Source organism: Chiroxiphia lanceolata, chromosome 5, assembly GCF_009829145.1.
Source record: "Chiroxiphia lanceolata isolate bChiLan1 chromosome 5, bChiLan1.pri, whole genome shotgun sequence".
Classification (NCBI taxonomy): domain Eukaryota; kingdom Metazoa; phylum Chordata; class Aves; order Passeriformes; family Pipridae; genus Chiroxiphia; species Chiroxiphia lanceolata.
This window is the reverse complement of record NC_045641.1, coordinates 689,359-705,268: the sequence shown is the minus strand read 5'-3', so window position 1 is coordinate 705,268 and position 15,910 is coordinate 689,359. Positions and strand designations below refer to the sequence as shown.

Sequence of the window (15,910 nt, the reverse complement as noted above, 5' to 3'; positions counted from 1 at the left end):
GAATTCTGGAGAATGTGCAGGCAGCACAGGGCACCATCTCTGTCCCATTTTCTGTGTGGTCACTCACTCAGCTCAAGGAAGTTGAGGCTGGTGGAAGAGCCCTCTCTGATCTCACACCCCTGCTGCTCCCGGGGCAGGGCAGGGCAGGATCTGAGCGTTTCTCCTGGAGGGTTTGCTCCTTCCTAGACAGTTTTATCCATTGTGTTATGTGAGCTTTTATTATAAAGGGAATTTCCAGTTTCTGAGGTGTCCATGCTTTAAAAGCTGAGGCCTGTCATGGTTTGCCAGTGGTAGGTGGGGGATGGTTTGTGGCGTGGTGGGTTCACTCTGCACGTCATGGGCTCTTGGACCCACATCCCTGCCCACGGGGGTGGGAGGGAGAGGGGCATTGAAGGGTTCAGGGGCTCATAAACACGTTGAATTAACACCATGGAGAAGCACAGAGCATTCCAAACCAATAAAAAGCTTTGGGAAACAGCAGTACCTGGGAACCTGTGGTGGCCACGGTGCCAGTGCTGTGCTGCTGAGGATGGACTTGTCTAGTGGAAGGTGTCCCTGCCCATGGCAGGAGGTTGGAACTGGATAATCTATAAGGCCCTTCCAACCCAAACCATCCTGTAGTTCCATGATTCCATGACTGGGGGCTGGGGATGCCCAGTTCACAGGGGGTGATCGTCCCTCCTCGCTCTTGCCAAGGGAGCTTCCCGAGCTCGGTGACCCCCGGGGTTGGCTGGGGTGTTGCCAGCAGTCTCAAGTGCTAATGGTCCCTTCCCTTTCCCCTTGCCAGGAGAGCTGTGCCCGGGTGCTCCTCTTCCGTGGTGCCAGCAAGGAGATTCGGAACTACAACAGCCAGACGGCGTTCCAGGTGAGGGGGGGTGCTGGACCATGGCCTCCCAGGGACCTGCCCCAACCAGGGCAGCTCTCAAACCTGGCTGGGGACAAACCCTCTGGCTCGGGATGTCTGTCCTGGCCCCGGCTGAATGGCCAGAGCAGGAGGGAGGAGGAGAGCACGTGGTACCTGTGGGAAGGGCTGGGAAGGTGGTGCCGTGTGGGATGGTGGGACACTGAGCTCGGATCGTCTGGCCGTGTGTCGTGGAGGTGGAAAGGAGAAGTTGCTGCTGGCTGTAGGAATGTAAATGTTAGAGAAGGAGGAGAATCCTTGGAGCAGGAGCAGAGTCCTTAGAGCAGGAGCAGAGTCCCTGGAGCAGGAGCAGAGTCCTTGGAGCAGGAGCAGAATCCTTGGAGCAGGAGCAGAATCCTTAGAGCAGGAGCAGAATCCTTGGAGCAGGAGCAGCATCCATAGAGCAGGAGCAGAATCCTTGGAGCAGGAGCAGAGTCCTTAGAGCAGGAGCAGAGTCCCTGGAGCAGGAGCAGAATCCTTGGAGCAGGAGCAGAGAGAGCCAATACCCACAGAAATCATGGAAATCCCTCTGCTGCTGCCCGGCCACTTGGCCACTGTCCTGCACACACCTCTGCTAATTTAATTGCTGTTGTTAATGAGATACCTTGGTGTCAGTGGCCTGAGATGACTTAAGATAGCAGTGAGTAATTTAGAGGGTTTAGGACCTGTAATCTCCTGGGTTGTGGCCCCAGGGCAAACCAGCTGGTTGCAGGGGTGATGTGCCACCTCCTGTGTCACCTCCTGCTGTCTGGAGAACCTCCTGCTGCTGGTGGTGGCCTCACCTCTTTGGGCTGCTCCAGGTTTCAGGAGAGGCAGGAGCAGGGCCAGAGTTTTCCTAGAGTGTCTTCCCAACTTCTGGCAGTCTGGCACCTCTGTTTTCCTGAGCCAGGTTTGTACCTACATCACTCTTCCATTGCTCTGAGCTGGTTTTTCACCCATCAGTTGTCTCAGGGAGCCCCCTGTGCAGGTGCAGCCACTCCCAAAGCTCCCCAGCCTCTTCCAAATACGTCCTTCTCACAGAAGGATGGAGACACCATTTTTCAGGTGGGATATTCCATCCTCAAAATGCACTGGATGGGAAGAATCACAGACTGGTTGGGGTTGGAAGGGCCCTCTGGAGATCTTCTAGATCTTCCAGTCCAACCTAGAGCAGGTTCACCTGCACAGGGCTGCGTCCAGGTGGGTCAAAAGAAGTTGGTTTGGGTTTCTTTTCCCTTCTGCCAACTGCCTGGATTGTAGCTGGATCGTTATCATGGAATTCTTTGGGTTGGAAGGGACCTCAGAGCTGTCTGTCTGCCCTCCCCGTGCCCTCTGAGGGAGCTGCTGGTTCTCATGCCTTGTATCAAAGAGCCTGGGCCATCTGTGCCACTCCTGCCTCTCAGCAGGGCCTGCCTGGTGGTGAGGGGCTGGAGATCTGCTGCCAGCACAGGAATTCTGTTCCCCACGTCAGGAATTCCCTGTAAACAGCAGGAGGATCCCAGACTGGCTCTTCCAAATGGTTCATTCCTGCTCCCCATCCTCTTTTCTCTCCCCATCGATCCCAGCTGCTCTAGGTGGTTGGTGCAAGCTGGGGGTAAGACCCTCCCTCAGCTTTGGTTTCTCATCACTTGGCTCCTCTCAAGTCCTGCTTCCCTTTCCCTCCTTGGTTTTCTGATGTCTTAAGGACATAGAAAGTGTTTTCTTCCTCAGGGACACGTGGGATGGGGTTAATCCCATCCCTGATGGGGTCACATGCTGGCAACCCCACACTTGGAACTTCTGGGTCATTTTTCCCCCCTTTTATTTAGTAAAAGTTATCTCTAGCTCCATGTAAAAAGTGGGACAAGGCCAGTTCCTCATGGTCAGGTCACCACCTGCCTTGCACTGTTTTTCAGCCTGTTGGAGGTACCAGCAGTTTCCTGCTGAGCATCATCCAGGTTTTATCTTGTTCACAGTGCTGAATTCCCAGTTTTCTTTCCCAAACCTCCCGTTTCTGACATGGAGCCTGAACTTTGTGTTTTCACTGTCGAGATGGAACCCTTAAGGTTGGAAAAGACCTTTCATGTAGTCGAGTCCAACCATCAGCTCAGCAGCACCACCACGTTCACCCCTAAACCACGTCCTCCAGTGCCACATCCACGCGTTTGTGGGACACTCCCAGGGATGGGGACTCCACCACTCCTCTGGGAAGGCGGATCTTGCTTGTCTGGAAAAGTTTTTGGAGGTTCCTTCCGCTGCCTCTGTGCGTTCCTGGAGGGTCTGTGGGTCACCCCCAGTGGCCATAAGGGCAGATTTTATAATTATGGAACGGTTTGGGTCAGGAAGGGACCTTAAAGACCATCCAGTTATGGGATGGAATCTTCTCCCCTGGGGGTTTCCACAGGTCCTGTCACTTGTCCAAAACCAAAGGTGGCTTTTTCTGTGTCTCCTCGGCAGCGTTTGTGGTGCCTCGTGTCCCTCAGGGGACATTTACTGACCCAAGGTGGGCACGGGGAAATAGAAATACATAAAAATATATTAAAATATATAAATATAAAAGTATATGCAAGCATATGAGTATAAATACAGATATAGATATAAATATGAACATGTGAGCTTCTTTTTTTTGAGGTGGTTTATTGATTTTTTCAACCAATAGAGATGGTTATGAGGACCTATCAAAATGTAAGCCCAGTGCTGGAAGTATTAAATACCAACAGATAATTCAGTGGGATACATTTGTTAAAAAAAAACCCAACCAAACATTTATAATTCTTTCTCCTATTGATCCAAGGGTTTGTTTGTTTATGTGAGCACGTGACTCAGGTATTGAGCTGAGACCTGAGGTCGTGGTTTCCTCCCCTGCCTGATCCGTGTGCCAGAGGAGCCGTGGGATCACTGCTGTTGGCTCATCCCAAACACGCCCGGGGGAGCTTTGAGGAGAGCAGACAAGGCTCTTAATGAGCAGTAAATGTCAATTTTGTACAAGTTCCTTTGTCCTCGTGACACTCCTGCGTGAACTTTTCCATTCCTACACACGCAGGATTATCAGATGCAGGGTTTAAAAATAGTGCCTTCGAATTCCTTTTAGTTTCGCTGAAATTCAACAGTCAGAGCTGCTGCTTTTCTGTCAGAAAATTGTGTGTACTTTTAATTCCTGCATTTTTGTGGGCCTTCCCCCCCCAGGCTAAATTCTTCCAGGCAGGTTTTTGCGGTGGATGGGTTTTTTTGTGGATGTTTTGGGGTAGGTAATGGTGATATAAGTAAACAAGGTTTCTTAGTTCAGGCTTTGCTGCTGTAGAGCTGCTCTGGTTGTGGTGCCCTTGGTCACTTGTGCTGGTAAAAGTGACCCTGGAATCCCGGGGACAGTTCTGGGCCCTCACACAGGAGAGACCTGGAGGGGCTGGAGCGTGTGCAGGGAAGGGAAGGGAGCTGGGAAGGGTCTGGAGCAGCAGGAGGGGCTGAGGGATCTGGGGGGGCTCGTCCTGGAGCAAAGGAGGCTCAGGGGGGACCTTCTGGCTCTGCAAGTCCCTGCCAGGAGGGGGGAGCCGGGGGGGTCGGGCTCTGCTGCCAGGGAACAAGGGACAGGCCAAGGGGAAACGGCCTCAGGCTGGGCCAGGGGAGGGTCAGGTTGGGGCTGAGGAGGAATTTGTTGGTGGAAAGGGTGGTGAGGCCTTGGCAGGGGCTGCCCAGGGAGGTTTGGAGTGCCCATCCCTGGAGGTGTCCCAGGAAGGCCTGGTCGTGGCACTGAGTGCTCTGGGCTGGGGGCCAAGGTGGGGATGGGGCCCAGGGTGGATCCATGGGCTGGGAGGGCTTTTCCAGCCTCAGGGATTCTGTGTCTTCCTGCTGCTTCCCAGCCTTGTGTGGGTCTTGTGGAGCCACCCAGACTGGGATGCTCGGGGACATCCCTGCCCTGCTCCAAGGCCACCCCCACGTCTGCAGAGGCTTCTTGGGGCTGTTCCCAGCTGAGTCTGGAAAGCCCCCATGCCTGGAGCGCTCCCTCCTTGGCCTCATTCCCATCCTCATCCCCTCCCCTGATGGAAAACCTTTCCATTTTACCCAGACACAGTTTCCCCCCTCACACCCCGTGCCCCTTGGCCCTTGTTCTCCCAACCCCTCGGAGAAGAGCCTTGACTCCGTATCCTCCATCCCTGGGCACGAGCTGTCATTACCTTTGTCTCTATTGATTAAACCCCCCCTTCCCACCGCCCTGTTCTTGAGTTTCCAACAATCCTTTCAATTCTAATCCTTTAATGACTTTGCATCACCTCCCAGCTCGGGCTCATCGAGGAATTTAATAAGCATATTCTGCACTCCATCATCCCGGCTGTTAATGACAAAATTGAATCCTGAACCCGGGGTAGGGGCCTGTGAAATCCATTTGGCAGACATTTTTGGGCTGACAGTTAGTCATGAATTAGGTTTCTGATCAGTTTTTCATCTCTTGGCAGGCGTTTCGGCTCGATTTAATTTCTGTTGTTTCTGGGGATGTCACATAAGGCTGTCAAAATCCTTGCAGGAGACAGCGGGGTGATACCTCCCGTTTCTTTGCTCTTCACAAAGCCTGGCCTGCTTCCCTCTCCTGGAAGCAGCCTGGATCCCTTCAATTTGCTCCTTACAAGCTGCTGTTGTCAGGCCCCTCTGCTCAGCCCAGCGCTTTAGTGGGCAGCAAAATGAAGCTGCCTGGTCTCCAGTGTTCCTCTCATTGCACCCCACGTTTAAAGGTGGTTCAACCTCCCCCATCTCCATCCCTCAGGGGTGATCAGGGTTCACCACTAAGGCCCTGGGTTGCTCCTGGCAGGGTCTGGCTGTGTGACACCTTGTGGTCTGCAGGTCCCTGGTGCTTTGTCCAACAGCAAAGGTGACTCAGGAGATGGTTGTGGAACCCAACTCAAGAGCAGATGTTGCCCCAAATCCTGGGTCCTACTTAATGAGGCCGAACTGATGTGCTGACATGGCAATATTTGCTGTGTGTGGAGCAAAAAGCTCAGGGGAAAAGGGAGCAAACCCTCAGGTGCCTGTGGTGCCAAAGCTCTCCCACCCCACCAGTGCTCCTGTGGTCTCCAGTGACCCCTGCCTGGAGCGTGGGGAGATGTTCTCCTCTTCTTTCCACACCTGGCTCATTGCATCCCGTTTTTCTCCACCTTTCTTGGCTTCCTTTGCATCTGTCACGGGGATAATTGGGCCTTTAAACCCTTCAACCCCGAGAGCTCCGCGCTCGCTGGGGGGGTCGTCTCACACCGCACCATTTACAGCAGCGTTTTGGCTCCAGCACAAACAGGCCTTTAGATGTGTTTTCTTCAAAGATTTGTATCTTGTTGCTTTAAAATAGGCATCGTGGTCTGAACTCTGCAGTTTGCAGTTGTGTTGCCCAGGCAACGGGATATTCTCAAATGGAGCGATTTCGTTCGAGAACGTCTTTGGTGAACGGTGATTTTTCTAATTGGGGGGGAATTTTTTTGCCTGGCAGTGGGTTGGGTTTCTGGCTCGTTGGTGACGTCATCTCTTGTGATGTCACAGAAATCAGAGTGTTTCGTTCTGCTCGGGGAGATGAGGAGTGTTTGGTGCTCGGAATTCTTGGGAAGAGGCGACAGAGCTTGTGGATGTTTTACCATTCAGTTTAGACATCAACTCTTGCTCTTTTCCTGCCACTGGCTCCTCAACGTGGGTAAAACACAGAACCAAAATCTGCTGCTTGATGTGCCTTTAAAACTTGGTCCAACCTAACCCCAAAATTTTTAGCTGATGTGAGAACATCCATAACATTATTTTTATTAATCAGCTCCATATTTTTCTTGTCGCCACTACAACCACAACCTTGTCCTCCTCCTTCTGTTCTCCCCTGTCAGGCAGCTGGGTTTTAAGGGCTGTGGGTTTCTGGGAGAGCATGCAGAGCCTACTGACTGGGCTTCCCAGCTCTGGCTGTAGCAGGAATTATAATAATTTATGGAGGTGTGGAGTTCCCGTGGGCACTTGGAGGGTCATTCGACCCGGTGTGGGTTGAAAATGCAGCACACCTTGCTCAGATTTGCTGCCTGAGCGGGGAAACATTTTGGGCTCAGCGTTCCAAAGTCTGTTTGTTAACTTTGAGAATTGATTAAAGCTTGGGGGCCTCTGAGAAATCTGTGATCAGGCTCAGGCTCTTTGTCATCCTTAATGATCAGGTACCGTAACAACCCAGCACTTCTGACCTCTCCTCGTTCAGATTAATTAAAAGCTTGCCCAGGATCCAGATCTTAAAAGCAGATTTGCCATGAAAACAAACTGTTAGTGATTTTTGGTGCCTTTTTGTTCCCTTCAGAGTGACAATGTTTTCCCCAGGTGGGTTTTGGGTCCCTTTTGGGGTGAGTGTCCCCAGCACCTTTTACTTCTCCAGGAACAGCCAAGGTGTTGCCTCTGCAGTGCTCAGATTATAGAGATATTGAACAACATACAATCAGTATAAAATTGTACACAGATCATATAAAATCATATATAAACCATACACAATCATTTCTATCGATATCAGACCAAGCCTTGCTTGTGGAGGGGGGGCACTCCTCTTGTTTTTCACTTGTCATGGCTGTTTGGGCCTGTTGGGAATTACAAGAAAAGGAAAATCTCTTCCTCCTGAAAATAAAAATCCACCAACCCTCTGGGGTTTAAACAAACGAAACACACACAGATTTATGTGTCTCTTCTGGTCATAACCCAGATGTCCTCTCGTGGAGAAAGGTAAATGTGTTGTATCATCCATTTCTGGGCACAAACATCTGGAATAAGGGTCAAGACACCACTTTTTCCCCCTCCTCTGAGCCAGCCCTGGAGGTGTTTGGCAAACCCTGCCTTCCATCCCAGGGGATTTTTTTTCTCCGTGCCGAGAAAATCGAAATTTGTCCTTAGATTTTAATCACTTTTTTGGCAAAGTGAGCGGATCCCTTTGTCCTTCCAGCGTCCCACCGGTGGGATAATTGATCACCAGCCTCTTGCAATGCTCCTGTGAGGTCTGAGGTGAGCAAACCCACTTCTGTCAACCCTGCCCTTGGCAGCCAAGCCTTCCACCTTTCTTTTCCAGCTCCCTCCTTCCGAAAGGAGGCAAAAAAAACCCCTCTTGGTTTGTCCCCAGCCTGCACATTTCAGGGCAGATGGGTCCTCTCAGTCTCGAAAACACCTCCTAGAATTAAATTTTTATTTGTGCAGTGTCACTGTTTGTTTGACTGGGGTTTAATTTGGGGCAAGTTCTGCTTCCACAGGTTGATTTCTGCTTCCTGATGCCTCAGTGATTGTTCTCCACCTCGTGTTTGAGCACTTGATTTCTCCATTCCGGGTGTAACAGTTTGTACCAGCCTGGATTTCATCTTTCTCATTTCAAACATGATTGTTTCTGTCAGCCAGACTCGTGACCTTGTCAGTCAAAATCAGTGTGTTCTGCTTTTGTCTTTTAACAAGTTTGACTTGCCCCAAATTTAGGGAAATTAACAGTAGAATTATCTCTGGGCAACCCGTGCCAGGGCCTCCCCACCCTCCCAGTCAGGGATTCCTTCCCAAAATCCCATCTAACCCTGCCCTCTGGCACTGGGAAGCCATTCCCTGTGTCCTGGCACTACATGCCAATGTGGGAAGCAAAGAGAAGGAAACTGGGAAGCAAAGAGAAGGGATAAGGGTGGATAACCATAACTGAAAATATGAAGACAAGTTCTGACTTCTTGGTAGGGAAAGGAAGGAAAACAGAGGAAAACAGGAAATGGAGAAAACAGAGAGTGAATTTTGATCAAGGTCACCTGCAGTGTCCCACTGTTAGAGCTTTGTTCATTGCCCAGAGAGTGATCCCACGTCCTTGGAAGTGTCCAAGGCCAGGTTGGATGGGGCTTGGAGCAACCTGGGCCAGTGGAAAGTGTCCCTGCCCATGGCAGGGGGCGGCCCTGGATGATTTGTAAGGTCCCTTCCCACCCAAACCATTCCATGATTCTGTGACAACTGCGACATTCCCGCTCCACACGCCCTGTGGTTTGGGAAGGAAACATTCCCTGCTCCTATGGAGCTCCTGCCTCCTTTCCTCTCCTGCCTGGCTGTGTGCAGAGGTGTCAGCTGCCCCCAGGCTGGGCCCAGGGCAGCTCTGTGCCTTTGCTGCTCCGGGGCAGCACTGAGGTGTCTCCCCTGGCTCATTGAGCTCCTCGTGTCCATCACGGGGCAGTTGAACTCCAGACTCCTCTGCTGGAGTGAAGGAGAGCAGCCCAGGAGACTCTCTGGTCAGGAATGATTTTCTGTCACGGTGTGACAGGCTGGAGTTTGATTTTTTGGGAGGCAGGCTCAGGGATGAAGCGCGTGTCCCAACGGGAAGCGCCCCGGCCTCGTCACCCACGCGGGACACGTGTCCCTGCTCCCACGTGCCGCCTCCGTGGGCACCAGAGGCACAGTGTGCTCCCCAGGGAGCAGCTTTCCCTTTCCCTGATCACCTTCCCCTTTCAGTTTTTATTTAGCAGCTCTCTCGAGGCCTCCTCAGAACCGTTTGATTTGATTTGTTTGCTCTCCCTTTTCATTTGGAGTTTGTCTTGTAAAAATTGATCGGGTTTCTGGCCTCCCGGCTCCCTCCCACTCCTCCTCCAGTCTTCAGTGTGAGACTGAGCTAATTCTGAGTCAGATGCCATCTCAGCTTCCCTTCTCCAGAGGATGCTGCTGGCTCGAAATCCTCCCTGACCCGCAGCTGTTGCACTCCAGAGGCAGATGTTCCCTGGAAGTCTCTGCTTAGGCTGAGCCAGTAGCTCTTGGAAGGTCTGTCAGAACCGTCTCAATTTGTGGTGGTCAGGACAGTTCTGGACAGAGATCTACAACCAGAGAACCCCAGGATGGTTGGGGTTGGAAGGGACCTTAAAGATCATCCAGTTCCAACCTGGACACCTTCCACTAGACAAGTCCATCCTCAGCAGCACTGGCACTGTGACCACCACACGTTCCCAGGTACTGCTGTTTCCCAAAGCTTTTTATTGGTTTGGAATGCTCTGTGCTTCTCCATGGTGTTAATTCAACGTGTTTATGAGCCCCTGAACCCTTCAATGCCCCTCTCCCTCCCACCCCCGTGGGCAGGGACGTGGGTCCAAGAGCCCACAACGTGCAGAGTGAACCCACCACGCCACAAACCATCCCCCACCTACCACTGGCAAACCATGGCAGGCCTCAGTTTTTAAAGCATGGACATCTCAGAAACTGGAAATTCCCTTTATAGTCAAAAAGCCACTTAAGACAATGGATAAAACTGTCCAGGAAGGAGCAAACCCTCCAGGAGAAACGCTCAGATCCTGCCCTGCCCCGAGAGCAGTGGGGGTGTGAGATCAGATGGGGCTCTTCCACCAACCTCAACTTCCCTGAGCTGAGTGAGTGACCACACAGAAAATGGGACAGAGTTGGGGCCCTGTGCTGGCTGCACGGTGCAGAGCAGGGCTGGAAGTTGGGTGTCCCCAGAGGTGTTGGACCCACCCTGTGCACGTTGCCTGCCTGGCAGGCGCCGGGGACATCGGGTTTGTCCCTGCTCAGCTCTGTGGCTCTTGCACAGGAGGGTGAGTGGTGCCTGCAGGTAGCGTGGGGTCTGTGGTGCCAGTTGTGTGGGGCCTGACCCCGGTGCCACCCCCAGGAGCACCAGCCTGGCTGTGTCTGTGCAGGGGCAGCACCAACTGCTGCCGATGTCTGGGAGCTCCTGCTTGTCTGGCAGCCCAGATGGAGCTGCCGTATGTGAGCAGGAGGGCTGACCCAGGGGGAACTGCCAGACTTCTGGAAGTCTGGGATAAATACAGAACATGCCTGAAGTCGGGCTGGGCAGGGGGGAAGGTGGAGAACTTTGAGCAAAGGGCGGGAGTTCAGCAGTGCCACCTGAGTGGACGACAGGAGATGGTGGTTAAGGAGAATCATTCTCTTGTCTGGGATAATGGAGAGTGGGAAATCAGCAGCAGTGGGAGGACTCAATAACTGGAAAAGTCAAGGCCGGGTTGGAGGGGATTGGAGCAACTTGGTCTAGTGGAAGGTGTCCCAGCCCATGGCAGGGGGTGGAAGGAGCTTTAAGGTCCCTTCCCACCCAAACCATTCCATGATTCTGTGGTACACACAGCTGACAATAGTCGGGTGTGGTGACAGATCCTTCTGCCTGAGCAGAGCTGAGAAGCTTCACTGGGTTGTGATGCTAATTTGGCTGCCTGCACCTCCCTAACAAGCCATTTTGCACTCCTCTTCCAAGGAGGAACGACCTGTTCCTGCCCAGCAGCACCTCTGATGATCCCTCCCTTCCCATGCCATCATCTCCTGGAGATGGTGCATCCCACCTGCCTCCCCCACGGCCCTGCTCTGCCTTTGTGCCCCGTGGCCATCGCTGCTCCTGGTGCCTTTGGCACACGTGGGATGATGAGGGTGAAGTTCTGGACTTCTCCAAGTGTTTCATGTGCAGCTGAGAAGCCCCTCTGGGAGCAGGGTGTGGGTGGGCTTTGATATGGAGTGAAAACAGGGGAGTTGGTTTGATTCAGAGACTCTGGGGAGGGGGTCTGTGCTTTTCCAGGAATGAAAATCCGTGAACATCCCAGCATTTTCAGAACCAGTCTGGCATCTACTCAGTGTTCTTCTGACCCTCATCCAGGTAACTCCCTTTTGAAGCATCATCAAAAACATAAACTCCTGCCACGGAACTTGGTCTCTTTGCCTCCCTCTCTTCCTTTTTCTCACTTCATGAAGATTTTTTTGGCAACTGGATGTTTCCCTTTATCAGTTGCCTGTGGCTCAGAGTCAGTGACTCATGGACAGTTGATAGGTTTGGCTGCTCTTCTGTCTCCCAGTTCCCCACTCTCCTGCTCTTTGAGACCATGCTAAGGTGACATCTCTGGAGGTGGCAGTGCTCTTTGTCTGTGACCATCCCAAGGTGACAAATCCACTGGTGGCAGTGCTCTTTGTGAATGTTCCAAGGTGACATCTCCAGGGGTGGCAGTGCTCTGTGTTTGTGACCATTCCAGGGTGACATCTCCAGTGGTGGCAGTGCTCTTTGTTTGTGACCATTCCAAGGTGACATCTGCAGTGGTGACAGTGCTCTTTGTGACCATTCCAGGGTGACAACTCCAGTGGTGGCAGTGCTCTTTGTTTGTGACCATCCCAAGGTGGCAAATCCACTGATGGCAGCGCTCTTTGTTTGTGACCATCCCAAGGTGACATCTCCAGTGGTGGCAGCCTGTCTGTGAGCTTGACATGCCAGAGGACCTGGCCCTTCCTCATCCCAGGGCAATGGTGCTTTACCAGCAGTGTTTTTAAGGATCAAAGGGCAGATAATGATGGGAATCCACCTGGATGTTGCAGTGTCTGTACCTTTGAGGGCAAGTTCCAGGTGACTGAACTGTCACGTTGTTGTTGCACCAGGAAAATGATTCCATTTTTTTCAGTCTTCAGCTATTCTTCACATTTCCTGTGTAAACCAGCACATTCCAGGTTGATCAGGACTCCTATCCTTAGAAATATTCCTACCTGAGCCCTCCACAGGACCACTGAAATCCTGGCTGTGGCATCAGGATCGTCAGGATGGATTTCATATCCCTTTGTGCTGAGGTTCTTCCTTCCTCAGGGAAGCTGCAGGACTGGGAGCTGGAGCTCCTGTCGTGTCCTGTAGTGTCCTGTCCCATCCTGTCCTGTCCCTTGTGTCCCAACAGGGGCTGACAGCAGGCACAGAGGGGCTGCAGGGCTCTGCCTGGCACCCAGAGGTGCCACCTCTGTGCTCCTGCTCTTACTGGATCAGTTCTTCATGTAACCTAAAGCTTGTCTTCTTCCTCATCCAAGCTTTGAGATCCCTCTCGGAGCTGGAAGTGTCTTCCCATAGGAAAATCCATCCATCTTTGCTCTCCATCATACATCAAAACTTGGTGAAAGGAGAGAACAGCTCCTCTAATGGGAATACACAGTGACAGCTCAGAACAAGAAAAATTAAATGTTATCATAAAAGCAGGCCCAGGGTGAAAGCCCAGTTAAGTGGTTTCAAGTTGTTTAACCAGCCTGTGATCTCTGGTTTATATTTGGTGGCATCTCCTCTTTCTTTCCTTTAGAGATGACTGAGTTTGCCCAGGAAGATAAAAATAGGCAGGTTGCTGTTGGATTGAACAGCGTTGTCACTTTGATCTCATGCTGTGGAATGACTCAAGGTGTTACAGCACTTCAGAAAATAACCCTGTGCCAGAGCCAGGATATGGCTGTGGCTTCTCCATCCCTGGAAGTGTCCAAGGCCAGGTTGGACAGGGCTTGGAGGGCTTTTACAGCCTCAGGGATTCTGTGGTTCCCCATCCATTTCAAGGGTCATTCCCAAGACAGACATCTAATGAGTCTTGTAAATTGTACTTTGGATTTTTGGTGGAAACCACCCTTGGATGGTTTTGAACTGTGTGTTAATTGTTCATCTGAGGAACTTTGAAGTTCAAACGCTCCTTTCCAGTCTTTTGTCAGTTTGGTTATTTTTGCTTCCACGTTTCCCCAAATTCAGGTCATTTGCCCTTCTATACAAAAACTGTCTTTGCCTGTGACCTTTGGGAGAGCAGATCTTATAAATATATATGTGCATATATAAGGAGAAACAGAAAAATCACAATTTGGAGCAAGCTTGGGGGAAAACAGACAGTTTGACTCAATTTTCTCTTGCTCTGGCCTAGTTTCCCGAAGGCAGGAGGAAGGTTTCCTTTCTTGCAGCCCTCACTGATCACTTCCAGCTCTGGCTGAGGAGGTGGAGCACGAATTCCGGGCCTCAGAATACAAAAAAAGTCACATAAACATTGTTAGGCTGAGGGCAGTGGGACTGTTTGTGCTGGGGAAGGCTGGTAGTAGAGGTGTGTGTGTGCTCTGAGTCACCGGGTAAATATATCCCCCAGGCACACGTTGGGGCTGGGATGCAAATGAGCCTCCTGTTGCTGAAAACTCTTCTTGTAGGAGGGCAGGGAAGTGTTCAACAGCTGGAGCTACCAGGATTGCCCTGGATTCCGTGTCTGGGGGGGTTTGGGTGCTGCTCCTGTGCTGCTCTTGCACACAAAGGTGTGCGATGGTCCCAGCGCGGGCGGCTGTGTCCAGGTGTGTTCTATACAGCACCAGCACTTTGTTCTCACCCAGAATCAACTTGAGCTGGTTCCTTCTCATTCCCAAGTAATCTGTGGGTGCTGCTTGGAGAGGAAACCATCCTGAGAGGCTCAGGGGTGACTGGGAGTGCTGGGGAAGGGCCGAGGTGGCTGCGGTTCGTGAGGGCATCAAAGGCGCGGTTCAGCCAAGCTCAGTCCAGTTCTTCAGCCAAGCTCAGTCCAGTTCTTCAGCCAAGCTCAGTCCAGTTCATAGAATCATAGAATCATAGAATCCCAGAATCAGCTGGGTTGGAAGGAACCTCCGAGATCATCCAGCCCAACCCTTGATCCAACCCCGCCGTGGTTCCCAGCCCATGGCACTGATGCCACATCCAGTCTGTCCTTAAACACCTCCAGGGATGGAGAATCCCCCACTTCCCTGGGCAGCCCATTCCAATGGCTGAGCACCCTCTCTGCAAAGAAATTCTTTCTAATATCCAACCTAAACCTCCCCTGGCACAGCTGAAGACCGAGCCCTCTTGTCTTGCTGATGATTGCCTGGGAAAAGAGACCAACCCCAGTTCCTCTGGCTCATCTCCTGGTTTGTTTTCCTGAGGGTCAGGGGTGGATTTCATGTGCTCTGACCCACCTCACTGGGGTTGTTTCATGTGTGACAATGATATTTGTGCACCTTGTTCTGAAGCACTGGGTTGTTCTGCTGGCTGGGATGTGCTGCTGGTTTGGGGGTTCTTTGCCCAGGTATGTAAGGGGTCGGTGATGTCTCTGTCTGTTGGTTGAAGTGTTGCTTCAGGAAATGGTGCTTTAGTCTCTCCTCTTAATTGCACATTAACCTGCCTTCAGAGAATCCCAGAATTCCTGAGGTTGGAAAAGCCCTCCCAACCCATGGATCCACCCTGGGCCCCATCCCCACCTTGTCCCCCAGCCCAGAGCACTCAGTGCCACGGCCAGGCCTTCCTGGGACACCTCCAGGGATGGGCACTCCAAACCTCCCTGGGCAGCCCCTACCAAGGCCTCACCACCCTTTCTGGGAAGGCTGCTGGTGTCCTGCAGCTCCCCAGGACAGGAACACCTGTGGAATCCCTTCCCAGAGCAGGACAGACCAGCTCTGTCTGTTTTGCCAGCAGACCCACGTTCAGCTTCCCTTCTTTCCTCGTTCTTTTGGGTTCTCCAAGAACCTTGTCCCTTTGGGGTTTTCTTCCTGTGGAGTGGTGGGAAAAGCAATGTTTGATGTCAGTCTGGAACGCTGTGGTTTTAGTGGGGGGAGTTACTGCTGCTACCAGTGCCCAAGTGGAAGGGACTCCTTGTCCAAGAGAGGCTGTGAGTTGGTTCTGTGGATCTGTGTGGGGGGCTTGACTGCTGGTAAGTCCCCTTTGATCAGGAACACTCTACCCAGGGCAGTGCTGGACTCCCCACCCTTGGAAGTGCTCCGAAGCCCCGTGTCTGTGGCACCTGGGCACATGGATAAGCACTGAACACGGCGGTGATGCCGCGTTGATGGTTGGACTCGATGATCTTAAAGGCCTTTCCCAACCTTAACAACTGTGTGATTCCAGCCGGGATCACTGGAGAGCTTCGGGACGGGGGACACGTTGTCAGGACCCTCAGGATTAATTCCTGGCCGGTGGCTGGTGTGTCACCCCCAGACCCCGAGGAGAGGGGACCGTCCCTGTCCCTCCCCGAGCCGCCGCACAAGCCCTCGACATACGCTCACCCCGCGGGGCCAGGGGGTTCCACCTCGGGGCTGCTGGCTGGGGGAGCTGAGGTAGAAGGATTGTTGGCTCCTTCCCCGTGGGAAGCAGCTGTTGGCAGCCCACGTGGCAGCACCCCTGGCATCGGGGCCGCTCGGAGCCGCTCAACCCTCCTCCCTCCGTGTCTTTGCAGGTGGCCATCATCGCGGGGAACTTCGAGCTGGCTGAGATCATCAAAACCCACAAGGAGTCCGATGTTGGTGAGTTGGATCTTCCTTCCTGCCCCTTTTCTCCCTTTGTGCCTCGCT

The 15,910-nt window shown here is 52.5% G+C and overlaps 1 protein-coding gene across 1 annotated transcript in view; it reads left to right on the top strand.

The window, feature by feature from the left end:
• Positions 1–15,910, top strand: part of SHANK3 (SH3 and multiple ankyrin repeat domains 3) — a 242,417-nt gene that overhangs the window by 56,855 nt on the left and 169,652 nt on the right. Inside the window, 2 exon segments of the mRNA XM_032688085.1 lie at positions 788–865; positions 15,796–15,862. Coding sequence (XP_032543976.1) covers positions 788–865; positions 15,796–15,862 — 145 coding nt within the window.